The sequence below is a fragment of the Lampris incognitus genome, chromosome 4 (assembly GCF_029633865.1).
Source record: "Lampris incognitus isolate fLamInc1 chromosome 4, fLamInc1.hap2, whole genome shotgun sequence".
Lineage (NCBI taxonomy): Eukaryota > Metazoa > Chordata > Actinopteri > Lampriformes > Lampridae > Lampris > Lampris incognitus.
The window spans coordinates 26621912-26636723 of NC_079214.1; the positions used below are offsets into that span (position 1 = coordinate 26621912).

The 14812-nt window shown below is 45.6% G+C and overlaps 1 protein-coding gene across 1 annotated transcript in view; it reads left to right on the forward strand.

The window, feature by feature from the left end:
• Positions 1-2102: 2102 nt before the first annotated feature.
• The window catches only part of tnfaip8l3 (tumor necrosis factor, alpha-induced protein 8-like 3), a 24569-nt gene continuing 11859 nt past the window's right edge, over positions 2103-14812 (forward strand). Inside the window, exon 1 of the mRNA XM_056278767.1 lies at positions 2103-2643. Coding sequence (XP_056134742.1) covers positions 2598-2643 — 46 coding nt within the window. The 5' untranslated portion in view covers positions 2103-2597. The remainder of the gene's footprint in view (positions 2644-14812) is intronic.

A 14812-nucleotide genomic window follows, 5' to 3' on the forward strand; every position in this document is an offset into this window, starting at 1 on the left:
TAGCTGGAGCTTGCCCCGCTCATTCAGGGAAACATTGCTGTTATAATAACATCATAAAATGAGTTAGGGATCATTTGCAGAAACTCCTCTTGATTTAAAACCTCAAAGCGCATATCCAAACACTGTTGTGTAACTAAGAGCAGCAATAAATCCTTCTGCTTCTGCTGGATAGCCAATTTATATATTGCATTGTGAGCTCTCTAAATATGGATGAAGATTCAAAGTGCTCCCCTCAGTAACCTGAATGCAGGGTCTTGTTTCAATTTCAGTCAGATACCAAGAGCTCTGTGTTTCCTACACAGTCACCGACTCCATATATGATGTAACAACCCACTGAAAGGCCGGCAAAGTCTTGTTTGCATCAGGCCAGAGAGGGAAGATACACATTTATTTTCGGGATCAAAATAGCTCTGCTTGTTGCAATTAGTGGCACATCCCTTTCTTTGGTCAGTGCAATGTCATAACAGCTAACACATGCACATCCACATGAACAAACACACACACACACACACACACACACACACACACACACACACACACACACACACACACACACACACACACACACACACACACACACACACACACACACACACACACACACACACTGTGTTGCATGTAACTGAGCCTTAGGCATCAGGCAAGCTTAGGCCATCTGGTGTCCAGTGTTCATGCTGGGTAACAGTCAGCTCCACACCTGGGAGATGGTATCGCCTGCAACGGTTGCCGGACCACCAACTGCACAACCACCTGCACCCAAAACTCTGAATCTGAGCTCAAGAGCAGCCCTGAATTTTCTTTAAGCTTCAATATATTCGTGTTGGAAACTTTATTAGAGGGGAAGTGGAAATGTGATCCACTAATTTTTGAGCCACCGACGAAAGGCTATTCAAGTTCACTAAAAGTGAACCTCACATGATACACAACTGAAAATAACCAACTTCTTCTTTCCAGAAAGCAGAAAAACTTCTACAAACTGTTGTCATGCAACTGGGGGCAAGGACATAGTTAAAGAGCAAGACAAGCATCTCAATGATTCCTCAGAGCAAGGAGCTGCAGTGCACACCGAAGCCATGTGACAGCCTGGGAGCCAATAAGAGAGCTAGAGAGTCTGACCAGAAAGATGAATAGTCTGACCATGTTGTTAAGCAGACAGAAAGACAGACGGACATGATAAAACAGATGCACCATAACAGATATTCAAAAGGGCAAAAAGACAGGAGGATGGCTGATCAATAAGCCGATCAGTCAAGCATACCAAGGTCTCCCAAAGTCGGGCCCTGAATCTTCAATGTGTCCTTGTAGGAGGTCTCCAAGAAAGTTAAGAACACCTTAACTTTTTCAATATATGATGCTGTTTTGTTATTTCACTCTGCATGAATCTTCTCACTGAGAGAATGTAAAAATGTGAGTCCATAAAACATTACTTTCTGCACCGTTACCTCCCCCGTCTAGAGTCTGAATCACTTGCCATTATGTAATAAATCATATGAATGTTTGTCATCGGGGACCTTTGGATAAAAAGCTTCCTAAAGTGGGTGACCGTGACTTAATGTGTAACCTATTGGGTTCTTGACATCTGCGAGTTTAGGATCACCTGAGATAGCCTGCGATGCATCGGGGGATTTTCCCTTTTCACGTCAGCCCATGCAATGACAATGGGCCATGGGATTGTAACCAGTTGAGAGGAATCTCAAGTTGCCGTGCCTGAGTCTCTTCTCTTGCTGTGCTGAAACAGAGGCAGCACTCTTGTCCAAGAGACATGGCGAGGGAGGGAGAGAGGAAGAGAGAGACAGAGGGAGAGAGAGAGGGAGAGGAAGAGAGAGAGAGAGACGGACAGGGAGAGAGAGGAAGCGAGAGAGACAGACAGGGAGAGCAAGGAAGAGAGAGAGATGGAGAGGGAGAGCAAGAAGAGAGCAAGAGACAGAGAGGGAGAGAGGGAGAAAGAGGGAGAGAGAAAGAGGGCACTTACAGCATACAGAAAGAGGCAAAGAGTTTGAGTTGAACTGCGGAGAAAAGGAGAGAGAGCTTGAAGGGGCTGAGTGTAACAGTGCCGAATGAGAGAGGGAGGAGCAGGAGGAGGAGGAGGAGGAGGGCAGTGGTGATAGGGAGGGAGCAAGAGAGAGAGGGACAGACTGAAAGTGGGCAAGGGGAGGGAGTAATCAGACGCGGGGGAAAGTAATTGAGAGGGAGACTGAGAGGGAGTCAGCACAGCGCTGGGGAGAAAAAGTGAGCGAGAGAGCGAGAGAGCGCGAGAGCGAGGGCGAGAGCGAGAGAGAGAGAGCAAAAAGAAAAAGCGCAAAAGCAGGAAAGCTCAGCAGATAGTAGTCAGACTCCCCCTCCCTCTCACTGGCCGTGTAGAATTCCTCTCACAGCCACAGTTATTCAGCAACGGGAGGGGAAGTTTACCTCCTCAGTAGAAAACAAACAAAAAAAACATTTTGTATTAGTGTTTTTTGTTTTGTTTGTTTTTTTTTGTTTTGTTTTTTTTGCTTTCATTAGGGAAAGAAATTGGAAGGTGCACTAGAGAGACGAGAAAACAAGAGGAGGGAGAATCACAGAGCTTCTGCAGCCTGTTTGGGTCCCGCAGTGGGAAGATGGATTCTGACTCGGGAGAGCAGAGTGAGGGAGACCTCTCTCCAGGTAAGCCTTGTTCAAGCCTCTCGCCCGTTATCTAGTATGATCTACAACCACAACCACAGATATCTGCTAACATGTGGAGGTAGTCAGACTTTTACAAGCATATTACTCATCCCAGCACATTTCCAGAGAGGGTGAATCTTCTTGTATCTCTGTAGCTGATGGTTGATCGTTGGTGTCTGTAGGCAGCCTTAGAGTAAAAGTGTCACACCTGCTGCTGTGAGCTCTCGTGTGTGTATACGCGGTCAACCTCCGATCCCTGCACACGGTTGCCTGCAAAAGTCCTGAGTGCGTGCACGCTGGTAGGCCGGTTCAGTTGTTAACAAAGCTGGCAAGCTCAAACACGTGCAACCAGTCTCCTCATCAACACATCCAGCCTCCGTGAAATAACCTTCCTGGGTACTAAAATCTTTGCTTTTGTTGTGCATCTCACAGGCGAAAGGTTTTTTGAGAGGGACTTGTCTGCATAGAGGGTGATGTGTGTGATGTGTGTTTAGGTTTTGTGGCAGTGTTGGTTGTTAAAGAGGGTTTACTTTGGTGTTAAGACTGCAGGGCAAAAACCATTTGCGATGATGAGAGATAAGACTCAAGAGATGATTGAACACACACATATATACACACACACACACACACACACACACACACACACACACACACAGACACACACACACACACACTCTACCTTTAGTTCTCCCAAGGTTTACAAGCTCTCACGGCACATTTTCCAGCTTTCTGAACACATACTGTAGTCTATTTAAGGAGAATTCCAGCCGAGAGATGAAACAGATTTCTGCAGATGGTTTAGTGTCCAAACACCATGAATCAAACGACTCTCCACAAGTTTATGGGAGGGTTTCAAAAACAAGAGAACATGATAACCATCAGACATCTCTGTGTAATCTAAAAAACACCAGCTTCTCCATTTCTCTATTGTTTCCGTTTTTCAGCGGTTTCAGGTTTGTGTCTGTATAGTACATTGAGAGAGATGTAGTGTGAGGTTTCCACTGACTATATTTTCTATGAGAAATATCCTGTGGGCTTCTTGAATTGACGTATCATTAGGCACCGCTATTGATCTGTGTGTGCTACATAGCCAGATCTACCATAGATGTCAAAGGATGGACCTGCATGTTGCCAACCTATGTATTTAGCCCAGTTAGTGATGAAACATTGTTTATTGTCACAAAGATGTACAGAGTGGTTGTTTATCAGTTTGTCTGACAAAATAACACTGTGCTGCCATGATAACTTGTCCAACTCTGACCATCTGTTGGTCCATCTGGCCCATGACATGTCCATCAGTCAGGGAAGGGTAAAGAGACGGTATACGTCACATAGTGCTGCACCCACCATCAGTAGGCGACAAAACATCTGCCGAAGTACCTTGCAAGTACAGGCCGACAGCTCGTGGTTGCACACATCTACTGCATCAGGGTTGTAATGGTGTCATGGCTGATGTGCCATGGTCAGCCCAACCTGCATCATGAAGGTCTTTATCAATCTTTACATCATCTGGAGTGCTTTTCACCACTCTTTCTACAAGACGTGAATCAGGCCCAAGGTAAATCTGGAAAAGATCACCCTTTACAAATTATAATATAATATTCCTGGCTATGTTATGCACTCAAAACATCCTCAGGATGACATGAATTGACAGAGTTTGTTGCTTTAAAAAACACGGAAAAGTTAATTTGGCTGTTACTTTGCCATAATGTGTGTTTTTAAAATAAACTTGACAAAAGAAAGTTGAATCAGTTCATCTGGACACAACGTTTATTGAGAGAAAAGTTTCATCACTCATCTACATGACCTCTTCAGTCTCAGCTGACTGCAGGTACCCCCACCCTTATAAGCAATACAGTGACATAACGACTGAAACCAACAATCGGTTTCATATGCAAATTGCTGTGAGCATTAACTAGCGTCACAATGGCCACCTGTACTATTCACAGACGGGAATAGTTGCAATCATAGTATTGTAAGATGATGACGGATGTACTCTTAGCCCCCCCCCCTCAGATGGCCTCTTTGACTCCCCGTTCAAACCAGCGTTCCTCCCTATCAAGGATGTGTACATCCTCATCCTTAAAAGAGGCATGCCTGTAGATGGGTGTAGACCACAAAGTCCTGGCGTGACGTGTTAACTCTTCTGTGTTGTGCCATCCCCTTTGCCAGCGCCAGTTTAGTTTCCCCGATGTGCAAGTATGAAGAATCCTCCTGGCACTTAACAGCGTACACTATATTGCTGTTTGCCCCTGGGAACCCAATCCTTGGGATGGACCAATTTCTGGTGCAGTGTGTGTTGGTTGTGAAAGCAACTGAGACGCAATGTTTGGAAGTAGTCTAAAGGCCAGTGGCCACTCTTTCAAGGATGAGGATGTGCACATCCTTGATAGGGAGGAACGCTGGTTTGAACGGAGAGTCAAAGAGGCCATCTATGTTAAGAGGGAAGGACCATCCCTGAACCAAGGGGGGGGGGCCTAAGAGTACATCTGTCACCATCTTACAATGCTGTCATTGCAAACGTTCCCAAATCCTCTGTGAATAGTACACATGGCCATTGATGCTAGTTAATGGTCACACCTATTTGCATATGAAACTGATCATTGGTTTCGGTCATTTCGTCACTACGGTGGTGGTCGATGGTAAACAAGGCCTCGACCGATCCGATATGGAAATCTGATTTATGATCAGCATATTTGATTTGGCAAATATTTTACACCGGATGCCCTTCCTGATGCAACCCTCCTCATTTATCCGGGCTTGGGACTGGCACTAAGAATGCACTGGCTTGTGCATCCTCAGTGGCTGGGTTTTTGGTCGTTATGCCACTGTATTGTTTGTAAGGGTAGGGATACCTGCAGTCAGTTTAGACTGAAGAGGTCACTTAGACGAGTGATGAAACATTTCTCTCAATAAACGTTGTGTCCAGATGAACTGATTTGCCTTTCTTTGAGTTTCGTACCTGGGTTATTGAGCATGCATAAAGACACTAAACTTGACCTTTAGACTGGGACAGAACAATGCCAGTGAAGATGTATTTAAATCAATCTTATACATTTTCTTTTCTGTGAGAGAACATATGAGATGCATTGCAACATAATAGGATTTTTTTCCCATGAGGCTTTGAACTTTCTATCTTCACCCTTCACCTCCAGCTCCTGCTTGTTTGGGGCTGGTGTGAGAGGCTTAGATTCATATAATAGATTTGGCATTTACTGTTGTTTTGGGTGACAGAGGAGAAGCCTGCAACTCAGAGACAGTTTGAATACTGATATTATTTGACCCCATCTCTCTCTCTCTCTCTCTCTCTCTCTCTCTCTCTCTCTCTCTCTCTCTCTCTCTCTCTCTCTCTCTCTCTCTCTCTCTCTCTCTCTCTCGCTCTGCATGTCAATCTTGTTCAGGCCCTGAGGGTGAAAACCCTTTCCCTATTCATCACTGTGGTCGCTGTGCCACCAGACTCATCAAATGATAGACAAATAACAAAATGTTAATCACAATGACTGTTGCTGCTGAATAGCTTGACAGAGACAGGGAAGCAGATAGGGGAGGATGACCAGAAGCAAAAAAAAAAAAAAACGAGACACATTACAAGACACATGAGACAAGAATTTATCAAAAAGGGGTCACGTGACAGTAGTCGTTTAGACTATTGAGAGAGATTGGACGGAGAGAGGCTCAGAGGGACAGAGAGAGCAATAGAAGCTGTCTTCTGTCATTGGTTTTATTTCTCTGTCTCTTCTGCACACCCTGTTGAGTCCCATCAACCATCCCATCGACTGGCTGCACTATTTAGCTGGAGAGCCCCCTCATACTACTTCTTTGCATACACACACACACACACACACACACACACACACACACACACACACACACACACACACACACACACACACACACACACACACACACACTTACATATATAAATCAGACTCAGTCATTTAACAAGTATACCATGGACCCTACTCATAACCACAAAATGACACATCCAACAACCTTGACCTCATTTAAGGAAGAGGAGAGGGCTGCACCTCTGCAGGAGTAAAAAGGACTGCTGACCATTGACACAACTATGGTGCTGAGTTGAAAACCTCAGACCACACATAGCTCAAAAGAAACTCAAAAAATTGTACAAAAAACCCCCAAAACATTTTTTAATAGTGCTCCCCAGTTGATCAGAGTCAAATTCTGGACACATGGCAACACTGCACATGGCACACTCCTAAATTTCCACTCTACAGCAGAATCATAACAGGTTGCATTGCGCTGACTCATTGATAGAAGATACGAGTGAACAGCACAGAGCTGCCAGTATGCTGTTATACCAGAATTCAATCTACCAGGTACTGTTCCATTTTGGGTGGCACGGTAGCACAGTGGTTAGCACAGCCACCTCACAGCAAGAAGGTCATGGGTTCGAGCCCCAGGGTTGTCCAACCTTGGGGGTTGTCCTGGGTAGTCCGCTGTGTGGAGTTTGCATGTTCTCCCCATGTCTGCATGGGCTTCCTCTCACAGTCTAAAGGCATGTAGGTCAGGTGAATTTGCCATACTAAATTGTCCCTAGGTGTGAAGGTGTGTGTGTGTGTGTGTGTGTGTGTGTGTGTGTGTGTGTGTGTGTGTGTGTGTGTGTGTGTGTGTGTGTGTGTGGGCTCTGTGATGGACTGGTGGCTTGTCCCGGGTGTCTCCCCGCCTGCCACCCATTGACTGCTGGGATAGGCTCCAGCATCCCGCGACCTGACTTCGGATAAGTGACTTGGATAATGGGTGGTTGTATTGTGCCATTTCCAGCCTAGCTAGGAAAATTCAAATTTCCTACTGGTTTGAATATAAACAAATGTAGAAGCCCAAAGCAGATGTTGTTTGATCACACAACCTCTATCTACCTGATGATGGGCTAACATTAAGAGAGATACTCAGAGGGATATTTTAATACCTGCTATTTCACACCATCGCACACAAAACGACTTTGAGGATTCAATTTCCGTTGTTAGCCATCACTAAGGTACACTTGTGTATGACACTGCAATTGGGCCACTGCAGAAAAAAAGGAACAAAACAAAAGGCAAATATCTTTGACAAAAGAAGGTCAAATCTGGCAGCACGCACTATCCAGAGAGCTTCTGCCTCATGGTTGCCATGTTGGCAGACTGGCCACCTGCTTTAATACTTTACACATGAACACATGATGGGATGGAATAGCGGGCCAGTACCACATACACTTACGTTCCCACAGACACATAAACACACACCCACATGCACGTACATACGCACGCACGCACAACTATCCTTGCTCTCTCATTCATTCCCTTGCTTACCCTCAGTGAACACATGCCTCCCTTATTTCACTCGCTTACTTTGGTCTGGCTGGCAGATGGAGTGTACTCACTGCATCCCAGCCTTCCCACAGACGCACACACATACACACGTGTCTACAGTCACACACACACACACACACACACACACACACACACACACACACACACACACACACACACACACACACACACACACAGTGTCAGACACCAGGAGCTGGCTCTGGAAAGTTGGTGGTAAACTAAGGAAAAAAGAAAAAAAAGAAAGAGGAGAGTGAGGGGGAAGGCACTAAGTGGAAAAGAAGACTCAAGAGAAAGTGATTTTTCCTTTCTGATTTTGAGTCGTAAACACCCAAATCCCCGGCTGGTATATGCATGTGAACCTGCTTGGGTGTGTGTGTGTCTGTGGGGGTGGGGGGTGCATATATATCTGCTTGTGCATGTGTGAGTGTGCGTGCTGACTCGATGCTGTGGCATTCCATGGTGTTTGTGGAACAATTCGAGAGAGAGCTGTTTCCCCCTGGCTGAGCCATTACTGAAACATGGAATCAGACCTCGGAGGCATTTTGACAAGACCTCATAGACACACACAGGAGGAGGGAATGGCTGCGGTTGCACTGGAGAGCAGAGCTCAGCCGAGCCAACAGTAACTAGTGGCGCCTGGTGTGAGAGGAAAGCTGTTTGAGGGCAGTGGGGAGGGGGGAGAAGGGGAGCGGAGGGGAGACGTTGGCCAGGCCGGGCTTTGTCTATAAAGTACTGTCTGTCTGCACAGGTACACTACTATGTGAATCCTGTATCTGTTGTGCGTGCTTGTGTGAGTGAGCTTGCGTGTGTTTGTGCGCGCCACAGCCGTTTCCAGGTGATTAGTCGGCGGTAGCACGGCAGCCAAGTGGGAGAGACGCATGTCCGGCCTTCACCCTGAAGTGTGCAACACGCTCGTTGCAGCATCGGGGTCGAAGTTCAAAGTGTATTTCGTTTTATTACTCAAGTCATGTAGCGAGAGAGACCTTTGTTCGAGAAACGTATCACGTCTATATTATATGTTTATATAATACGGAAACTAAGGAATTTGTCAGATTGTGGTGACGTTGCACAACAGATACGAGCGAGTGACATTGTCTGTATCTGCTTTTACCTTTTCATGCTCCTGGAGCCTTCGTTTTACAAAACCTCCCTTATCGTGGTTGAACTAGTAAACAAAGGGGGGGGGGTGATGGGGTAAGCTGGCAAAGCCTGGATAATTGTGTGTGTATGTGTGTGTATGTGTGTGTGTCTTTGTGAATGATGCCACAGCATGCTGAGTCTTGGCTGAGGTCTGTGAGAGAAGCGACTCACACCAGCCGGAAAACATTTACTTCGTCAGTCAGCCTCAACTCAACCCTCGATCTGAGAGAGAGAGAGAGAGAGAGAGAGAGAGTGAGAGAGAGAGATGTCGGTGAATAGAGAGGCCTGAAGAATTACACACTAAGACATGCACCAAACCAGGCCCTTGCTGCGAAGAGACAGATAAAGCCTTGAGAGGATCCAGACGGTGGTGCACCGGCCGGCCGGCCCCGTGTCTCTTGGCCTGACACGTCTGGCGGCTTTAGGACCTGAAAGACCAAAGACGAGGTGAAAGCTGGAGCTCTGATCTGATCCGCTAAGTCGCCCGCTCGCAACCTGTCTATCTCAGCCACGGCTCAACCTAACCCTCTCCATTCTTCTACCCAACATCTCCAACACTCCTCCACACTGCTTCTGAACGATGTGACACATCTGTAGCGTTTCAGAATAACCGGGGGTTTCATTCTCTTTGCTCACTCAAAGCTCTCCACACGCTGAAGAGACCCCCTTCTGTTCTCCACTCAGATATGCTCACTTGACTCGCTGGTGTGAAATACAAATGTACATATCGCCAGCGCCCCCCCCCCTCTCTCTTTCTCTCTCTCTCTCTCTTTCTCTCTCTCTCTCTCACACACACACACACACACTCTCTCTCTCGCTCTCTCTTGCTTGCTCTCTCACTCACACACACTCTCTCTCTCGCTCTCTCACTCACACACTCTCTCTCTCTCTCGCGCGCTCACTCTCTCACTCTCTCACACACACACACACACACTCTTTCACTTGCTCTCTCTCCCTCACACTAACTCTCTTGCTCTCTATCGCTCTCTCTATCTCTCACTCACACACACACTCTCTCACACACACACACACACACTCTCTCTCTCGCTCGCTCACTCTCTCCCTCTGTCTGTCTCTCTCTCTCTGTCTCTCTCTCTTACTCTCTTTCCATTTCTCTCTCTCTGTCTCGCTCTTTAAATAGCTTCATTTCAGATGGAAAAAGTTAAAGGAACCTTCTGTCTACGTGCCAGGGCCAGAAAGGAAAGGAGGAGATAGGAAAGGAAAGGAAAGGAAAGGAAAGGAAAGGAAAGGAAAGGAAAGGAAAGGAAAGGAAAGGAAAGGAAAGGAAAGGAAAGGAAAGGAAAGACTGAGCATTTCATACCGCTCTTTTTATTAGTCTCGATCATATAGTATATCATTATAGCTCCCATATGCACACACACACATGCATGCACACGCGCGTGCACACACACACACACACACACACACACACACAATTACAGGCTAAGTAGTGACATTAGTGCAGGGCACTGCCTTCTGTGCCACATGCCACACAACACACAGCGGGGTTTTCAGACACACACGCATGCACGCATGCATGCACACACAGATCAATATACACGAAAAGGAATGCTGCTGTCTTTATCAGTTATGCAGACATAATGTTGAACGTGGTGGACTAACTTTCCACAGCAGGTCCCATAGGAGGAGAGCAGACAGGGGAGACAGCCTAGAGCCAGTTCCCATGCCCAGCTAACCAGTTAACCATGGCCCAGGCTCCCCACCAGCTAAACAAAGGCAGGAGTCCGTAACCCACAGCTGGACAGGACATAAGCTTTTCTGCGTATGAGGTTAAAGTGCAGGGATCCCAAAGGACCCTGCAACCTACATCCTGTCCAGGCCAATAATATCAAGATTATTGTTTATCATCTTTCAGTGGTATTATTTTTGGATGAAATTTGGATATTGTCATATTGCGATACACAGTTTTGTCACCCAAATTAACAATAAGAACCTATGACCTAATATTTCTCACAAAATGAGGTCTGAAATGTTGGAGGTAGTATTACTTAAAAACTAGCCTTGGCTTCCTAGTATGCTTTACATTACCAAACCGCCCAAAGTGATGGAAATCTGGATTCTTAAATGTGGTATTTTTGCATATGTGAGTAGATATCATGATACATGTTGATATCATGCTAAATTTCCTATGGTCATCATGATGATATTATGTTCCATACCACTAGCATTAGCCTGCCCCCTCTCTCTCTCTCTCTCTCTCTCTCTCTCTCTCTCTCTCTCTCTCTCTCCCCCTCCCTCCCTCCCTGTGACAAGCAATCAGGCAAACAGTACATTAATCAATCAGACATCTCCTGCCAACCCCTCGTTCCTCCTCCTCTCTCTGGCTCCGCTCTAAAGGGACATAGCCATTAAAAACAGAGGTTTCAACCGATCCTTCCCATTGCTGCAGGAGTCCATGACTGCTAAGATAGGAGGGCTGAAAGAGCGGTGGACAAAGGCAACGTGTGACTATGTCCCCCTGGAATCAGGCAGATGTCTTAAGTGCTTTTCATTTGGACTGTAGGTCCTGGTGAAGCCCCTTATCCTCGTCCTTGTCCTGGGCTACATACACACTGCTGACACTCTTTAGATCAAGATGTCATCAGATTCAAACACCAGACCGCTTTATTTCAAGTACAGTACCTGCATTAGTCTGCTCATCGATTACTTATCGCTACTGAATATAGACTCCTGTCTCCTCTAGCTCTGCTGTTATCCTGCACAAGGCAAGCGGTCGCAATGCTGAGGTGGTGCTGAATCAAAGCTTGCACCATCTTCTGAATCAAGTTTCCCATCCTAAAGCATGGTAACCTCTGCTGAAATCTTGCTGATCCTTTCATTACATTCCCATGCCCTCTTATAACACACAAATTCATCATACAAACTGACTTGCAGGAGCACAACATAGTCTGACCTTGTTCTTAAAAATACAGTAAAATGAAAATTCAAGATTCAATATTTTAATTGCCATATCAACAGAATTGATTGGAAAATGTCTTAACGCACTCACTTAAACACAGAAAAAAACACACAGAGCCACTCACTTATAAAGCACATATATAATGTTAATCCAAGATAAATAAATAGAAAAAAAATCTGCAGTCATTGGGCGGAAGATGGGGAGACACCCTGGACAGGCCGCCAGTCCATCACAGGGCCGACACACACACACACTTAGGGACAATTTAGTACGGCCGATTCACCTGACCTGCATGTCTTTGGACTGTGGGAGGAAACCCATGCAGACACGGGGAGAACATGCAAACTCTACACAGAAAACGACCTGGGATGACCCCCAAGGTTGAACAACCCCGGGGTTCGAACCCAGGACCTTCTCGATCTGAGGCAACCACGCTAACCGTTGCGCCACCATGCCACCAAAATCAAAGCCATACAATAAAATGACCATGAAAGCATAAAACAAATGGGTTGAATCAAATAAATTCCAACCCATAAGAAGACCATGGATAAAACACCAGCACCTGTGGGGGAACCAGCAGCAACAACTAACAACCACTAGATCAGAATCACAATCTGAATCATGTTTATCTGTCATGTAGGTTTGCACAAACGTGGAAGTTGACTCCGGTTTCGTGGCTGTCTCAGTGTACTTAACACAGAATAACAACTCTACAACACAACAGTCTTCAGATATATACACAAGGATTGATTTATACAGACGAAATAAGAGGCGACAAAGTGCAATGGTGCAGAGAATATATCAGAGATGCTGAAACAGATGTTACTTACATACATGCCTGAGGTAGATGACATGACATCTGATAAAGTGCACAAGTGCATGAGAGCATAATAAAAACATATACCTTATTACACAGTTATTTAAACCTACTGAGCAGCCTGCAGTTTAGTTTAAATGCTACAATCCAGATTTTTGGTGTTGATATCCTACACCTTCATATCCTATCCTACATCTCACCTTCCAGGGTGAGTTTCTACACTCCGTAAATCTCATTCATTTCATATGTCTAGATGTGTCGGCGTCAATGTTTTTTTTTTGTTTGTTTGTTTTTTTTTTTTGCATATCTTATATGTTGGGAACAGTGGCTGATTTGTAAAAAAAAAATTCAAAGGGGATGATGGAGACATTACATCTTGAAAAAAAAATCACTTTTTGAGCTGTAGCCATAGGCCTACATATTTTTTTAACTATGTAAGATTTTCCTACGCCATGCGTATGTAAAAACTATTTGAGCGCTTTGGGTTTGCGTATGTAAAAACTATTTGAGAGCTTTGGGTTTTGGTAAGTGCACAAATACGTAATATGGATAGGATTGAAGTCTATAGGATGCTTCTTTGTACATACTAACCTTCCTCAATGCGGATGTATCGCATCACACCATTAACCCAAAGGGGATGGAAATGGGGATATTAGTTTTACAAAGGGCTTGTTTTTGTCAATTTGTTTGACAAGGGGGATGCAAATCAACACCTGGTTGTTGATATGTGTTGCGCTTACTCACATATTCCTTTTGAGGGGCGTCCAGGTAGCATAGCGGCGTATTCTGTTGCTTACCAACACTGGGATCACCTCCTATTTCACCTGTATAAGGTCATCCTTGTGTATATATCTGAAGATGGTTGTGCTGTAGTGTTGTTATTCTATGTTACGCACACTGAGAGAGCCATGAAACCGGAGTCAAATTCCATGTAGTGCAAACCTACATGGCCAAGGGCGTCCAGGTAGCGTAGCGGTCTATTCCATTGCCTACCAATACGGGGATCGATGGTTTGAATCCCCGTGTTACCTCTGGGTTGGCCTGGCATCCCTACAGACACAATTGCCGTGTCTGCGGGTGGGAAGCCGGATGTGGGTATGTGTCCTGGTCGCTGCACTAGCGCCTCCTCCGGTCGGGCAGGGTGCCTGTTCGGGGGGGGACTGGGGGAAATAGCGTGGTCCTCCCATGTGCTAATTCCACCGAGTGAAACTCCTCACTGTCAGGTGAAAAGAAGCAGCTGGCGACTCCACATGTATCGGGGGAGGCATGTGGTAGGTAGTCTGCAGCCCTCCCCGGATGGGCAGAGGGGGTGGAGCAGCGACCGGGATGGCTTGGAAGAGTTGGGTAATTGGCCAAGTACAACTGGGGAGAAAAAGGGAGAAAAAACCCCCCCCAAAAAAACCCCATTCCTTTTGAAAAAATTGAATTCCGCGCTCAAGATTGAACAAATGAACAAGTCACTACTAGCGCACACCGGGGTGTGTTGCTTTGTCTTGTTGAGTGTATGAGTGGCGCTGGATGCATAGACGCTTCTTATGTGTTGGGGATGTATGGGGAGCATGTCTGCCACAGTTGCACATTCTTCCAGCAAAGCATGACTAAGCTCCAGTTTATGTGCTCCACTTTTAGTCCAAGAGAGTAAATGATCCCCATCTACAGGAGGAAGTGAACTATAAACTCAGCAAAGCTTTTTTCTTTCTTTTTTTTTAACAGGGGAGTAAGTAATTAAGATGATAAAGGAGAATTACTTATTAACCGAAGAGGTCTAGGACCTGAGCAGCTGTTAAATCACACGGTGAATAACCCCTTTCATGACAGGACCCTTTGAAAACTGGCTCAGGGCCATATTTTAGATGTCATGAATTATCTCTGCCTCTTTCTTTATCTTTCTTTTTCTGTCGATCTATGTATCTATCTATCCATCACCTCTCTGAATTGTCTCTCTGTCTCTGAGTCTCA